The sequence below is a fragment of the Opisthorchis viverrini genome (assembly GCF_000715545.1).
Source record: "Opisthorchis viverrini unplaced genomic scaffold opera_v5_237, whole genome shotgun sequence".
NCBI classification, from domain to species: domain Eukaryota; kingdom Metazoa; phylum Platyhelminthes; class Trematoda; order Opisthorchiida; family Opisthorchiidae; genus Opisthorchis; species Opisthorchis viverrini.
The window spans coordinates 403,752-420,843 of record NW_008751895.1 but is presented as its reverse complement, the minus strand read 5'-3'; the positions used below and the strand labels follow the sequence as shown (position 1 = coordinate 420,843).

Genomic DNA, 17,092 nt, shown 5'->3' with positions numbered 1-17,092 from the left:
GAAGAGGTGGTGACTCAGAAAGCACTCTTACTGCTAAAAGGGAAGCTCGTTTCTGGGTTTTGCCGAAAGAACCTGATGAAAATCCGTATTCCAAAACTACCAATAGTCAGGGGGTAAAACCGCGCGGTAGCTGATGCCCAGATGTTCGCCTTGACTTAAAGGCCACTCACTGATAGAGGAACGCCGGATAGCAGAATGACACCCACGGCGTCTAAATCCAGTACGGCTGAGAATCTCATTTTCGTCGTACAGTGGTTGTGAGTGCCACAATTTCATCCACTGATGACCTGGGGCGTGGTAGGCATCTGCGCATTGGCGGTGGGACCTGATACATTAGTACGTAAATACAGGTCTCATCACCATCGACAGCACGACATCAGTGTTCAACAGCGATGCTTCACTGCCGTGCAACTACGAAAGCCGTATTGTGAAGAAAAGAGGTGGACGGGGAAGGGACTTAGTGCTAGCTTACCACAATCATTCCTCCACTCATTCAGGCAACCTGGGTAGAAACTGACAACAAGAAGGCCACTGACATCGGTTGGCAGCCATATCTTGCAGCATCTCCAACCAGTCGCAGTGGGGATCACACGGTTCCCATTCTGGAAGGCCAGTGGCACCGACAGCACCCAAACGCTTCGTGATTTCTTTCATACCCCTCTGCCAAGTCAAGGGTTGGCCACCTCTCTGCTTCTGCCACCCTGAGTTGGGCATGGAAAACAGCACTCTCTTCGGCAAACGATGGTTAGACATACGTAACATATGTCTCAACAAACGCAGCTTCTGATGCTGGACAAATTCTTCAATGGAAGTACCCGTTACACAACCGAAAACACGCTTTCTAACTGCCTCGTACGGATTCGCCGCCTCTTCGAACATGAGAACGATGTGTCTGCATATTCCAGATCGAACAGTAGACCTCAAACATACTAATAGGTCAGGGACGCAGGGTCCATCGCGGCCTAACAAGGAGAGCGTCATCGTTCATTATTGGTTGTATGTAGCGGAAGACACCATGTGATAAAGTGCATTAAGTGCTCATATTGACTAATGATGTGCTGCTGTTACTGGTGCCTATGACGAGTGCACAGATTCTGAAAAAAAAACAGACATAATCATATTCATATGCTCATGCTCATCACACTACATTAATATGAGCTAAAGAATGACTTGGTGACCTCGATCTGCAACAAAATACGGTGCAATCAGCAGTTTCAGGTTAACTATATGGATGGATATACAAATTCCTACGATGTCCTGAAAGACAGTCGGATACGCATCGCCGCAGGATATGGTCCACGGCAGGGTCTCAGATCTGGAACCAGTTGATCGACTTGGATGCAGTTCATGTTATATGCAGACCCACGGGTAGTCGCCTGAAGTACCTAAATGCGACTGAGCTCACCTCGTTGTTTTTGTCCGCATTCACAGCATTCTTATAGCATTTGAGAGCCTCCTTGTACTGTTGCATGCTTTCATACAGTGTGCCGAGGTTAGCCCACGCAGCAACATGACATTTGTCCAATTGAACAGCACAAAAGTACGCTTGGAGTGCATCCATTGGCTGACTTTGTTCTTGGTAGAGCACACCAATTGAGCACCTAGTGGGGGAGGAAAACATATGTTAGGGTCAGTAATAGAGAGTGAAAGCCTGCACATGGTTAAACAATGAAGTTAACCGGAAGCAGAAAAATACGGCAATTGGCTAGTCCCAGATGAAAAGGAATTAGAGCAATCCGAATACTGTAGCAGGTGATAACAATTACTATTTACGAAGGACCAGAACTTCCACGTGTTTTCCAAAGAGCTCATGATTTCCACTATCATAGGAAGCAGCCCAACCACAGAAACGAATTCCAAATCACAAATGGCAAAAGAAGACATCAGTGTCTATGGCCTGACCATGCCTCTTCGAATGATGATATGTTTGCGAGCCTGCTACCAGAACTGGCGCGCAGATCAACAGCCACCCGACTAAGAGCGGCAACAGAATGTGGTAACTAGCTGAGTCCCCAGAAGTTAAAGGGCAAATGAAGGCAGTGCTGTGTTACTTGTGTGAGGGTCTAAGGATAAACGTGAACGAGGACAGACGGAGACAGAGATCCCTAATAGTGTCAGTGTAAGGAATCCAGGTGCAATATCGGCTGTGATCAAAAATAGTTGCTCATAATCTGATTGTAAGAGGTTGAACCAGAAGGGTGCGTTGTGGGTAGAAGAGTACAGCTGAAACAAAAACGTCAGAAGGCCTGAGATGATGAGTTCGTAAACGCACTTCTAAGCTTGTACAGAGAACCCTTTAGAAGCGCAGGTGGTCATTAGGCCAAGAAACGGAACCAAGCCTTTCATGGCATGAAAATACTGAATGCCAGTAACGAATTCAACCAGGTTGCATCAATGGACAGGTCTCTATACCAGAAAACAACCACAGTGACGAAAAATATCACAAGGTCTGACCACTCACCAGGTATCTGCACTCGCCTCCGTCTTGTCAATTGAGCTTCGATAGGCGGCAAAAGCTTCTTGCACTCGGTTTAGTGCAGCCTGACAGCGTCCCAATAAATACCAAGTTTTTCCGTTGGTGTTATCCAACTCCAGAGCACTCTGTAGCCACTGCACATCCAAACCTTTCTCCGGAGCTCCCTCACCTTTCGCCACACAGGCACCAGTATGATGTAACCAAGCTGACGGAAAAGGAGCGGCAATTAAACTTTCAAATGAAGTAGTTGTAAATTTTCTTCCACAAAATCAGTACAGACCATCAACATGCTTCTCGTTTGGTGGTAAACCACGTTGTTTAGGAAGGATATTAGCTTCATCCTTCTCGACAAAACACTGGTTTTCAAGATAATACAGGAAATCCAGTACCAAATGCAGTTGCCATTCTTAGCGCAGGCCTTACATCTGTAAACAATGAAGCCCAATCAAGCCTTCTAGTATGGATTTATCCGGACCAATTATTACCCCACTGTTAGTCACGGTGCTCCCACCAACTGCAATGGACACTGTGTGCACATCTATGGTCAAACACTCAACCGCCTCGGTGCGTAGCGGCGAGGTTTCACGTCCACCACTCCTACGATGGTAGTGTAGGTGCACTTTTCCAGAGAGGAAATATCTTGCAACCTTCAAAGGTGTCCTAGGTTTGCAAACATAAACGCAGTCTTCGCAATTCGTAGCCAGACTTCACAGATTTCTCCGCGATCTACTCAAGTGTTTCAGATCGCTGAATTTTAGAGTGACTGAAGGCGAAGTAGTGTCCCAGTCTTGAAGGAGTACTTGACATTATAATGGTGTAAAAACCTTCTGTAACGAACAACGTCGATCGTTAAGCCGTTCGGAAAAATCCGCACTGATTCTGCTGTCAGCTGACCTGTCACCACCAAACCCAAGGTCTACTAGCTTGGATCCTGGAAGATTAGTGAGACATCTGGTTGCCAGCTGCATCTGTGGCCGGAAAAGTCGTGAGGTTGAACATATTACGTTAAACCTCGTGTGAACAAAAGCACATAGCACAGCACAGCACAGATCGGTTGGTGTTCAATAATGGAAACGACCTCTGAGGTGACCACTAAATAGCATGTGGGTGAGGTTGGGAAGTGATTACTGTTCGAGGTGAAAAGCATGACTAGTAGTGCGTGACATTTCGAACAAGTGCAATAAATTCCAAAGGCAGGCCTTTCAGCGTTCGAACATGAAGAAGCCGGATAATATTTCACCTACCAAGTTGCCGCAAGCAAAGATGTCGAATGTGGGCCGGAGCGTGGTTCTTCTCCGTGTCCAATAGCTGTCTGTATTCCAAGCTGGCCTGCTTGGGCTTTCCGCAGACTTCAAACAAATGGGCAATGTGAAAGCGTACTGAAGGAGTGAAAAAAGCAAAACGCATTATCCCCTTAAACAGTAAGTTTACTTTCAATTCTGCTGAACGTGGAAGGTGAAGAATCGTTCAACGCCTGACGAAAATGTTTCAAGCTTTTGTCAAAGTTATGTTGTAGTTTGTAAATATATCCCAGGCGAATATGAAGCTCCTTAGCTTTTGGAAACCAGGGTTGCAAATAGAGGATTTGCTGAAACAAACGCACAGTCCTATAACGAGGGAAGAGAAGATTATGTTAGGATGGTCAACTACTTGTGAAATGCGTTGAAACGGAATGCGCACAATCCGAAACCGTAGAGAAAAGCACAGTTTTGAGTAGAATCAGCAGGACACAGTGCTTCGTATTTCAGGTAGGCAGAGAGTGCATCGTCGAATCGGTGCAGGAGGAGTTGAAAGTGTCCTAGATAGAGGTAAACCTTAGGATCAATAAGCTTATTAAAGCGCTCGGCGTAGTCCTCGTAGATTCGAAAACGAACAGCTGATAAATCCTCTTCACGGGCACTTAATTCCAGTTCGGCTAAGGCATCTGCTTCTTCGCGAGCACGATCCTTCTCGATCTCCAGAACTGTGTGTGCAATAATGCTGTCAAAATAGAGCACAGCCTGGAAAAAAGGCTGACAGAATGGTCTGGCAACTCACTCGTTCAAGTAACCGACGCCGATCGACCTGTTCAACTGCTTCTGGTTTAAATATTCCAAATTCTAGACTGGAAACAAAGGAAAACAAGGGAAATGGGACTGTGATAAACATGGATTCACCGCAACTTAGCGACACAACTAACAGGAAATGTGAATAATGTTTTACAGTAAAACGGATCTAGAGGAATATCTGAATTTACGGGCATTCATAGCACACAATTTTTGCATTGAAACTACCTGTCTAGTCTCTGAATTACCAACTATTTTAATTTTCTGCCGAATCGGAAATAGGTTGAAATGAACGCTTATTTTCAAATTAAAGTGACTTTAACGGAGAAGTGGACTCAATTTCTTATTTATAATATTCTTCAACTTTAACGCATGCTTCACTTAGGACAATATTCAAAACAACGAAGCAGCAGGACAGGATTTGTAAGTTTTTGTAGAAATCCCTGGATAGCGTATTGCGAGTTTTTCCTCGTTAGGTCCTATCAGGTAGGCCTGATCGGCGGATCTCTATCAAGTGTGAAATACGATTGATGGAGGGTCGGTGACCTGACCACTAACAAGGGTGGGACAGTGAGAGGGCTTCCCGAGGTTCTTATCGTATGAAGGGCGATCCAGTTGGATCTCCCCATCATCCTAATTTGAAAATGAGTGTTTGTTTCCGTACCGGGAGGCATTTACCAGCACTATATCCACTGGTGCGGTGAACTGCAGTCGTTGTGGTCCACAGATAAGCAACTTCTTAAAGGTTGCTGAAAATCTTCGACAGCCCGCGACCAGTTTCGCCTTTCTTGGCGCTCATCATAAACGAGAGATTCACTTGAGTATCCCATGAAAACCAAAGGGAATTGCAAATGAGTGTACTTGTTGCAATAAGCAATTTCTGTTATGTGCATTCCGGTATTAGCCACCTGGGTGGCTGATCTTCAGCGTGCCTGCAGTGGTCCTCAGGCTCAGAAAATGCTGTGTAACGTCGATGCCAACACTGCATGGACCGAAATATAACAATATAATGGTTCAGCTGTAACACCCTTTAGGTGCCATACAATCCTAGGAGAGCACAAGTGCAGAGATACTGCCGGGTTGCCAAAGTATAGACATAAGCTGTTGAGATGCACAGATCGGATTCCAACCACAGATCTTCCGGTCAGTGAGCTCGTGCCTTAACCGATGAGCTATTTCGAGCATGAACTAACAAATTAACGTACCTATGCTTAGGACTGAAGCGTTGAATGCTCCGTATCACCGCCTTCTATCTGTGGAATTTTTAATTTCATTAGGAGTCAAATTATCACCATCCACAAGTGCATGCTTTTAGTCGAGTTGAATGCATTTCTCTTTCGCTTACTTACATAATGACAAAGTTTGGACCCTTGTGGAATTTCTTCAAACGGTCCAATGACAATGTTGAACCAGGAATAGCTTGGTGGCCCTTGACCAATGCAAAGTCCAACTGCATGTATGCGAAGTGGCCGAATAACCTAATTGGTAACTGTTCGACACCGAAAAATCACAAGTTCGAGACGTCGTCCTCCCGTGTACGCTTTTTCGACTGCATTACTTTTCGAGCTCTCCCAAAACCCTTTTCTAGGAAATCAGCTAAACAGTTCACGTTGAAACTTTACATTATATCTAGACAGCAGTGTTCAGAAAGAGTACATGGCAGATGTTTTCTCGCATGCGCGCCAATCAAATAGGAACGGAGAACTAAGAGAACGAAACAGAGACGCAGCGTCCAAGGTCTATAGTTTTCACATTTACTGAAAACCAGCTTCACAGGGAAGAGCCAACAGGGAGAGGGCAGGATCCGAATTTTTACGAACAAGCATACTTTATACGGGTAATTAATCAACCACTCCTTGACTTACGGTATTCCATAGTTTGAACTACAAGTAGAATCAAATCGACTAGAGCACGAAATTTACGACTTGTTTGCATATAATCGCCCATACACGAAGTTGTCTGTGAGAGTTACAGTCAGTAACTTCAGACTCTCTAAGATACCGGTCTGGAGTGTGTCAAACTGTTGAGAAGCTGAAACCCGCGCAAAGATAAGAGCAGACATCCATAGACAGCTCACGTTATCGTTCTGAAAGAAATCATTTCACAAAACTTATGAAGGTCTCATGTGATTCGCTGGTTCTCTGGGTTGAGTCACCGGTTGAACGCCCAATTAAATTCGAGAATACGACTACGGAGCACCCATGCGCCAATTACGATTTGACTTGTCTTTTTATACTTTTTGTGGAATAACCATCCAAGCATCGCTGCTCCGTGAAGCACGACTGTGGATTTAATCCTCATTAGGAGGCTGTAGAGTCGAAAAGGCAATAACCATATACTAATAAAAATAATTTCCGACATTTTCTATTCTCATAACCAAGTGTTGACGGATTCTGAAACGGAGAAGGCTAATTACAGTGGGCTTCATGTTCTTCCTGATAAAGGGATTTATTAGCAACCTTTTCTAAAGTATGCGGCATGCGCGGGGGTTTGAGTAGATGGTTCTCAATACCAAAACCCTGACAGTAGGCTGAGGCCAGGCAGTTGAGAGTCATAAAAGAACGAGCGTTAACTAATAGAACAACAGTGGATCAGACGTGTCTGTGGTGCGAAGTGAGTAGCTAGTCCATTTTGGCCTGCTACTTAGGATTACAAACGAACACTGAAACATAACCGAATGGCGAAATACACTCATTTTCAAACCAATTTGGTTTATTAGATATTTTCAGAACTAAATGGGCTGATTTACTGTTTCATCGGGTATTAAAACATAAAATGACGATGTGTTCCGTCTGCTGGGACGAGTGGTTAGACCATGTGTGAAGTCAAAGCTATCAGAGATTACGCCACCTGAGGGCCAATCGGACCAGGATACTAAACTACAAATCCTCCTAAAAGCAGAGCCCTGTGGGATGACATGACTCGTATACACTGAACGCGCAAAAGGACCAAAAGCACCTAGTTGACAAAGTATCTGGCTGAAAAAAGACCGACTATCGAGTAAAAGTGAAAACAGACGTAGGGAATTAAAGAGATACATGAATGGTTCTGTTTGGCACTCATCGACGACAACAAACCATCAATAACTAATACATCTCAAGTGTCTGTATACTCAAAGCCTCCACGATTCCAACCGTAAACTGGGTGATAACGATGAAATATGGAAAATGTTACGACTTCAACGTTATTGTTTCTAATTCAGATCTCCAGCCGTGATTCATTCCCGCGAAGTAGATTGAAAAGGATAAGCGGTAGGGCTCCAATTATTGAGTAGGATATAAGACAAGCACTTGGTGGTGGATCATAAATTTCCTTGAAAAAATTTGATGAGGCTTTTAGGTTGGGATTCTCACTTTCGAAAGCCTTTTGGCTGTAAGTGGGAGGCAAAATACGGGTGTTACATAAGTGACGGACTTTCGAAAAACGTACAGTGCTCTTTGTCTATGGCAATGAGGAATCACAAAGGAATGCCAAAATTTGTCGGTCTAAGGAAATGAGGGCGGATAGCTCCATATATTCTTGAAGTTTTCGTGTTTTTTGTTTGCTCCGTAGCATATATATCTATACTTCAGCATTATGTTGGCATTTCTTGACTGTGGCTCGGTGGTCATCTGTAAACTGCCGCCTAACCACAGACAGCCTTGTGAATGAAACCAAATGGTACTAGATCTTGTTCACCCTCAACGGCCATGGCGAAAAAACTGGGACTAATGCTCGCGAGCTAATTTGGTTTCAATGGAAGATTCAACTGAGTCCAGCAGAACCTCCTGAATGTGCTGCAGTACAGTTTGATGGCGGAACGCGCTACTCAAGTTTGCTGACAACCCCCCCCCCTTTCACAGAAGTTTTTCAGAAACCTTATGAGTAGTACATCCCGCCAGAAATAATGGTGTTTCCAATTCGCTGCAAAAACTTCACTGAAATTAGCTTTTCTTACCTGAAACCTGTGGCCGATCTTGACATATACTGGTGGAACATCTAACCTCTCTAGCCATTGGCCGTAAAATTACTTCGAACTTCTTCAGTTCACTCATGCATGGTTCATAGTTTCTTTGCAATAAGAACTACGTGTGGATTTCCAGAGTCGAGACAGCCAAAGACAAACCTTGTTCGTTTCTATCTTTTGTCTTATTATTAATACAGTAACAATAACCCAGATGAAACACCCTTCAGGCGCCATGCCACCCGAAGAAAACACAAGGGCTGAGATAGTGCCAATTTGCCAAAACCTAGACAGCAGCAGTCGAGATGCAGATGTTGGGTTCGAACACTGGACATTCCGGTCAGTGAATTCGCGCTTCAACAACTGAGCCATCTCGAGTTCAACCCTTTATCTTGCTTTCGTATTAATTTTTTTCAATATGCCTTGCTTGCTGACTCGATGGTTAAGCCTACACCATCCATGTGTTCCCACGTGTTTACATAAGTGTAAAAAACTGGACAACCTGCAGCAAATCAGGCATGTTTATTCATTTTCTGATTACCATATGGGAGTCATGAGTTAGGAGAATGATTTCGATGAGAACTATGGTAGACGCCTCTTGATAACAGGAATCCGCAACAGGCAACAAAGATGTGATAAGAGGACGGTCTGTGGAGGGAGCGTTGCAAAGTACCCGGATGATTTCGTTGGCAGAATATGAGTAAACTAGCCAAACACAAAACTCACCAGTCCAATTGTGACAGAAGTTTGCAATCGTCATGATGGAACACACTCAATTGAAGTTCGTTTCCAGACATGTGAGAACAGCATTTACAAATATTTCGGGAGTGCGGATGCACCGCAGAAAGGCACTGTTCCCACAAACTACAAAAAAAGAAAACGTATATGCATCGATCACAAAGTAAAATGCCAATAACTGTTCAGAAATCCACCTTTTGACAACTATCTTCTAAGTAACAGTAAGCCTACTACAGAAATGGCTCGGATAACAGCTATCGAGTAAAAGTCTACATCCTCCCACTGCCTTATGGGTCAGACTTTTAAGTCAAAGGCTCAAGGTGGGGTACTTCAAAAGAACCCACCTTCCTCGGCCGGGGAAACCGGGAAGTGTCACTTGCCTGCACAGTTCTTTGTCCACCAATGACCCTCCCCAACCCCATCCCACCACAGAAGCAAACGTTGGTGGATCGTTCGATTGTCAGTTGTCTGGCCGATTCGCCTTACGTACCCCACTGCCTATTAACAACAATAAATAAAAATACTTTTGTTAAATCAATGAGGTCCTGTTTATATAGGAGCTTTTAACACCCATACTCGGTGTCAAATGGCAAAAAGGTTGCACACTGAGACCTTCTTGCTTAAAATTGATGCATGATGTGTTTCTGAAACACGTATACAATACCCAAGCGTGGTTATACATATCAAAACGCCAAGGAATAACACAGCTTTCACATTTCTCCCTGTGTCCGGCGATCCAGAAGCCATGGTTGGTGGAATATAAAGCGTAGAAGTGGCACTCAGTTCTACAGTTAAACGCGTTTTGCTGGACTGGATTCTACTGAAGTCACCCTTGCGCCATTCAGTTATCCAGCCCAAACCAGCTAAATGCCTGCCAGCATAAAATGGTGGCTGTTTGTTTTAGACGTATGCCCCAACGGACTGCAGTTCTGACGCTATAAGGTACACTTTAAATCGACAATTATTCCAGGCCATTCGTCGAGCAAGAAGCAGACGTTGTGATCCTTATGAGTGATACCCAAGTGGGGATCACATCTGGGCGGTCAATTCACAGTCGATGCTCGTAGAACAGATAACGTAGGACGACTCCCCCAGTAGTGTGTTGATCACCAACAGTTTCTTGCCAGTAGGAACTTTCAGCATAAACGTTCGCATCGCGTAACCTGGCGGCCATCGACTGCAAATCAACCGTGGACCTATCTGGATCAAGCAGCCATCAGCCATCAGTGGAGACTTACAAGTCAAGACTGCTGTTCCTTCCTAAGCACACAGCTTGATTCCGATCACGCCGTGGTGCGTGCATGCCTAACAGTTCGTTTCCAATCAGGCCCTTGAAAGTCTGCAAGAATTGGCACAAAAAGTGAAACGAAATATGCTAGCGGCGTTCAGAGCTGTCTGTCCGACTTCTCCGACACAATCAGATGACCAACGGATATTGTCGAGATCAACAGTCATGGTCGGCCAGGAAATCCATACCAATACGGGACGATTACGACTGTGCACGTCAATTCCCCAAATGCCAAATAGTGGAGAGCCTAAGGAAAGACCGAGGGCTTTGGTGGACATCGAAAGCCAGAGGATGAAGAAAACATTTGCTACCAGAAGCAGCCGTGTCGTACGCTAATTCATACGTTCGAATGACCACGGGAAAGCAACGGTCAGTGAAACGGCAAGCGAAGAAGACGGCTCATTAATTCACCCACAAAAACGCTGATTTGAGAGATGGACTGAACACTTCGAAGAACATCTTAGCTGGCATCCTCCAACACAGCCTCTGGAGACCGTTCATACCGGCGAATGAAGAGCAAAGCTTCATTGCCCGTCAGATAATAAGATAATAATAAAGATAATCATTCAGCTGTAACTCCCTTTCGGTGCATAACTGCCACAGCACCCAAAAGGAGCACGAGGGCTGGAATACTGCAAAGTTGCCCAAACCTAGACAGGGGAAATTAAAATCCATACCAATACGGGACGATTACGACTGTGCACGTCAATTCCCCAAATGCCAAATAGTGGAGAGCCTAAGGAAAGACCGAGGGCTTTGGTGGACATCGAAAGCCAGAGGATGAAGAAAACATTTGCTACCAGAAGCAGCCGTGTCGTACGCTAATTCATACGTTCGAATGACCACGGGAAAGCAACGGTCAGTGAAACGGCAAGCGAAGAAGACGGCTCATTAATTCACCCACAAAAACGCTGATTTGAGAGATGGACTGAACACTTCGAAGAACATCTTAGCTGGCATCCTCCAACACAGCCTCTGGAGACCGTTCATACCGGCGAATGAAGAGCAAAGCTTCATTGCCCGTCAGATAATAAGATAATAATAAAGATAATCATTCAGCTGTAACTCCCTTTCGGTGCATAACTGCCACAGCACCCAAAAGGAGCACGAGGGCTGGAATACTGCAAAGTTGCCCAAACCTAGGGGAAGGAAATTAAGGCAGAAATCGGGTTCGAATCACGGACCTCCCGGTCGGTAAATTCGCGATTTGAACACTTGAAACATCTCGCCTCCTGCCCATCAGAAGAAATAAAACAGGAAACATCCGTAGTGAAACGTGAGAAGACACCAAGACTGGACGGTATATATCCAAACCTATCCAAAGGAGGCGAATCCCTGGTGACCCATCTGACAACACTCGCTGATGCAATATGGAGTGGAAAGTGCTTACAGTATAAGGCACGTCGACAGCTATTCCAATCTTCAAAAGGGGTACGCAGACGTCGTGCGAAAACCATCGTGGCATCAAATGTGCTCTCAGGTCTTATCCTTCGAAAGTTGACTTAGCACGAAGAGAGACAGATCCGCGAAAACCAAGCTGGGTTCCGCCTGCAAGGGGATGCATCGACCTAATTTCCGCCCTCCCACAGATTCTGTAACGAAGTTGCTTCCATTAACCAACAATGGTGATCCTCTATGACTTGAAGGTTGCCTTTGACTCTGTGGACCGTCACACACTATGGAGAAAAGGTGTTTTCCATAAATTCTTGAAACTCCTTAAGGCTCTCTACGGCCCGCAGCCGTATGAAAGTCTACGGGCAGCTCTCGCTTGAGTGCACCACATTAAGTGGTATCAGGCAGGGATGTCCTCTTTCATCTTTTCCGCTTCGTCATTAACACGATTATGGAAAACTCACTAGCAGTCCCTAATGACAGTGGGTTCGAAGCATTCCCGGAGCGTTCGCTCACAGATATCGAGCACGAAGATGACACTGCTCTTCTTGGATCTGACGACGTGATAATGCAAATAATATTTAAAAAATCTAAATAAACATGCCTCACGGTTTGGCATACGTTTCACACCGGCAAAGTGTTAAGTGCTTGAACGATATCCCCATGCATGCGGATGGGCCAATTGAGGCAGTATACAAATTCGTCAACCTGGTGGCCTATCCGAAGGTGAAAGCTCCATATCAGTATTAGTATATGGGTAAATACCTGGCTGCTGTGCGCTGAGGACATCAAAAAACCTTCAGTGTTTGACCAACGATGTCTTCAGAGCATTACCCGAGTCTGATGGGAGCGCCATAGCAGTGCTGAAAAATGTCGAATGGTTTTCGGGAGATGACGATGGATGAACTAATCACACTCCATAGGTTGCGCTGGCTTTGTTATGCGCTCCACATGCCAGATGGTCGACTGTCTCGAACAGCCTTATTCGCACAACCACGCGAGGTGTGGAAAGGAACCAAGGGGAGGTAAAACAATGAACTGATAGCGTAGGGTGAGAGCTACCATCAGTAAGCTCAGCTGCGCTGATCGTTGCCCTTTCTCTGGATTGGAACCCCAAGTCGGGAAAAATCAATCATTAGAAACATTGCCAAACATGACCCAGTCACGCCATCGATGACACTCGTGTATCCAAAATGTTGCTCCCCGCCAGGTTTCCTAAATGAAAAATCAACAGACACCCCAATTATATCAGCTACCGCATCCACTGCGTACTCATCTACACCACGTCCCCAAATCGCCGGCGAACGAAACTGTGGCGGCCAAAACCTGTGTGCAGCAGGTACGTGATTTTTTACAGTTGATAATGATGGCCCACGAGAGGCGACCGGCTGCCAAATCCACACTGGCCATGGGTAAACGTTACTTCTAGTGACGGAATTTGTAGACTACGCAGTGACTAAAGTGAGTAACGTCTCTGATTGTCCTCCGAGGCGGCCACCGTTGATACAGGAGAAAGGCTTTGTTTGATGAGTAGTAGATACTGAAACCATTGTGACCTTGGTTTGAGGAGCTGAGGTAAACGTGGTGGTTCATGGCGAAGATTATGGATTTCACTACTAGATACCCTCTTTCATTGTTCACCAAACTTGGTCATGGCCAAAACCTTTTAGCTTCTGGATATTTTTTGCCCATAAAGTTAGGTTTAGAAAGTGTACACAAAGACTAAGCGGAATGCCTCACATACGATGTAATCTTCAGCGGCAGCAAGGCCTGACTGACGCTGCTTATTCAACGCTGAACATCTACCACTTGCCTTTTATTATGATGGTTGCGCCTGACTAGTTGAGTGCTGTAACTTTTCCACCCCTTCACTATCGAGATCGAGAGGGTCGTAGAAGTACACAAACCGTTACACCACGATAACGTTCAGCCTCCCCGCAGAGGAGCAATGTGCCTCAATATACAAGTTCCTAATCCTCATTCCATGTAGCCCCAATAGGCTTCGTCAGATAGGGTAAAAAGGAATTTCCCGCATTCATTGAGGAGGGCTGAATACAGACCGTCCAATACTTTTGGCTCCTCAGGGTTAAGCAAGGATACTCCGTACATTATGTCTTCTTCTGAAGGGCGACTGAAGTTTACATTCAATTGGCCCGCATGCACTGACTCCAGTGGCCGTTTTGCAGGACGCCAACTAAACTGTTGTTCGAAGTTTTCGGCCTATCCCTCCAGTCATCGTTTTTGTAGATGAATTAATCAGCTGTCTTTTCCGCTTATCGTTTCACTGATCATTGCATTCTTTTAGCCAATAAATCGTATTGGGTTGTTTTGGGCACGGCTGTTTCCTGCGATAAAGCCCTCTCCACCTCATGAGATTCCATCGTCCACCAAAGCTCGGTGGTAAGAGCACGAATTCACTGACCGGAAGGTCCGTGGTCCGAACCCGACATCTGCCTCTCAACTTCCCCTGTCTATGCTTGGCAAGTTGGCAGTATGCCAGCCATCGTGCTTACTTCTGGTGGCATGGAAGTTTTTCCCTAGGCTTTGCACTATATGACGTTTGAGGGATTCGCGTGACCATCGTACTCGTTACCCACTATGAATTTCCTGGCATTACCCAGGACTAGCTCGAGATGGCTCGGTTGTTAGAGCGCGAGTTAACTAACCGGAAGGTCCGTGATTCCGGCCCAACCTCTGCATTTCTACTACCCCTGTCTAGGTTTGCGCAACCTGACAGCATCTCAGCTCTTGTGATTTCCTTAGGTGGCATGGTAGCTACGCATTGGAAAGGTGCTACGGCTGAACGACTCGGGACTGGCAACCTCTAGTGATCATTTAACCCTTTCGGAGACGTCGGACAGATAGCACTGAACGCCTCTAGTATTGCTCATCTCACATTTTGTTAGGCTTCATGCGTGTGCTCATTACCAGTACGATGTTGACTTACTGCAGAGCAGTTGAGTAGCTCAGGTTGATACTACTGAGCTATGGTAGCTCTCCGAAGATGGTGGATTGACATGCTACTTTCCGTTAACGAGGGAATGAAGAAAAGTACATTGTCAGGCGTGTACACACGATCGGAATCATGTTGTGCCCCACAAGGAACGATATACACGATCCTTATCAGCGTCAGAACCGCAGTCCGTTTGGGCCTATGTCGACACAGCAAACAGGCACCGGGTTTTACGTCGTGGCACTTGACTTAATTGGCCCGGATAACCGACTGGCACAGAGATGACTTTTCACCAGAATATAGTGAAGCAAAGTGCGTCAAGGTGGTAGCTTCAGGTCAGGACTATTCTGTACGGTTGAAATAATCTCAAAACGAAAATATCATGTCACTCAGAAAGCACCCACTGTGCATAGTCACATTAGGAGTCACATATTCATGCCTTAGGTGGCCAGTTGGATTGGTCTTGAAGGTGTCTAGCCCAATGAATCAGGCGCTATTATTTTTCACACATACGCGAGCCATTGCTATCATAGATCACATACGTATGCCTCACTCCCTCCTCTCACTGGCTAGGTAGGTCACCACCGCCAACGCGAGAGGGTCGGATTATTGAGTCACTGGTCTCAAATAGGATTTTCAAGAAAACCTTGAGACTTGCTGCCTCGCGGATGAGACTGCTGAGTCACAGGTCACGGCAGGGTCCTTAGAACAAATCCCAGCTTCTCCCACTGACTCATGGATCAGATGTGTGAGCCAAAGGATAGAAGTTTCGAGCCATTAGTGGTCAAAGACCCTATAATACCTCAGATACTCCGCCCCTAGTAGCCAAGGTGAACGTTTTGAGGATCGATTCGCCCCAGTCAGTTGCGACGGCCTCTTTCGCGGCCGTACAATAACACACTCCGCGTTGAATTATGACGCACACGCCCTTCGAGACCCAACGGTGTCTTTTTGGTGCCACAAGTGGCGCAAATTTGCAAACTTAATTATGGTCTCCTAGATTTGTGTGTTCACTCCTTCTATCACACTATCGTCATGTTTGAAGAGCTCTTCATACACTCTCACGTACCCACAAGTATGTGAATGCAGACAGTACACAAACTTCCGGGGCATATCCTGTTGCGAAAGCGAGTTGGAAAAAAAACCAAACGGTCAACAGAGTCGAACCCATTCCTGAAGTCAAGGAACACCAAAATTGTAGGGCGCTTTGACGAATGCCGATTCTCCTAAGCTTGACGGAGCGTGAAGATGTGAATTACACAACCCCTTCCCGGTCAGAATCCGGCTTACTGCTCCCGGGTCCTCTCTTGTCGCGCCTTCGTATAACAACGTGAAATAAGCAACGCAGAGTCTAGGTACAACGGAGGTCGAGCCAATTTATGTGTTTGTCACACTTACTGCTGAAGGTGAACGTTTTGAAGATCGATTCCACGGACGGTCTCTTTTGTCCAGATAACGACAAGTCAGACAAGCATCGGCTGAGTAGATGACTTCCATCTCTGGAAGGCGCTGACGTTCATAAGGGCAGTCAGACAAGCACCGGCTGAGTATATGACTTCCATCTCTGGAAGGCGCTGACGGGAGTTCATAAGGGCTAGCACAGCTCTATGACGCTTAAGCAAATCTTAGGGGACAAAACGCATTTGCTAATTTCTGAGGCCGTCGAGGGCTCCCAGTTCATGGTCCAGGATTGCGTTGCCAGTCGGGAATTCGGCTGAGCAACTGCAGGTGGCCAACTGAATTGGTCTTCAAGTTCTAGTCCAATGAATCAGGCGCTGCTGTTTTTCACGGGTAAACGAGCCGTTCGTATCATAGATCATTTCGCTCACCGGCGGCTTCTTTGGGCCCATTACGCGTATCAGCTGGCATAGATTGTGCACAGCATTTCTTGCTTCTTCTATCTCCATAGCTGCCGGACTCGCCAGGCTTCTCAGTCCACGCCTACGCCTGACGGTATTGTATTGTATTGGCATTGTACTCTCGACCAGGAGGAACACCTGTCAGGGTTTCGTGCAATTTTGGTTTTTCTCGAGATCCAGTGAATGGGACCGGGCACCTGAGTGACGATAACTATCCAGCCCGACATACCGATAGTGGATGTCTCGTTAGCCCCAAGTTGGCCCATGAATTTGCAGAAAGGAAATCGGTTGGTAGGCGCTGTGTTGGAGGATGGAGTCTGGGTTAGAGCTGAAGATTCACGGATTCACAAGGTCAAGGCTTTCGCCCAAGTTTTCCGGGTCGGGGGGGGGGGGGGGGT

At 45.9% G+C, this 17,092-nt stretch overlaps 2 protein-coding genes across 2 annotated transcripts in view; one reads left to right on the top strand and one right to left on the bottom strand.

Annotated features, from left to right (window-relative positions):
- The window catches only part of T265_08808 (hypothetical protein), a gene marked incomplete at both ends in the record, with an annotated part of 77,779 nt that overhangs the window by 56,087 nt on the left and 4,600 nt on the right, over positions 1-17,092 (bottom strand). The window contains 8 exons of the mRNA XM_009174715.1: positions 1,406-1,601; positions 2,462-2,681; positions 3,721-3,855; positions 3,908-4,083; positions 4,127-4,476; positions 4,514-4,580; positions 9,191-9,328; positions 10,441-10,541. Coding sequence (XP_009172979.1) covers positions 1,406-1,601; positions 2,462-2,681; positions 3,721-3,855; positions 3,908-4,083; positions 4,127-4,476; positions 4,514-4,580; positions 9,191-9,328; positions 10,441-10,541 — 1,383 coding nt within the window. The remainder of the gene's footprint in view (positions 1-1,405; positions 1,602-2,461; positions 2,682-3,720; positions 3,856-3,907; positions 4,084-4,126; positions 4,477-4,513; positions 4,581-9,190; positions 9,329-10,440; positions 10,542-17,092) is intronic.
- The window catches only part of T265_08807 (hypothetical protein), a gene marked incomplete at both ends in the record, with an annotated part of 13,412 nt that continues 9,421 nt past the window's right edge, over positions 13,102-17,092 (top strand). The window contains one exon of the mRNA XM_009174714.1: positions 13,102-13,221. Coding sequence (XP_009172978.1) covers positions 13,102-13,221 — 120 coding nt within the window. The remainder of the gene's footprint in view (positions 13,222-17,092) is intronic.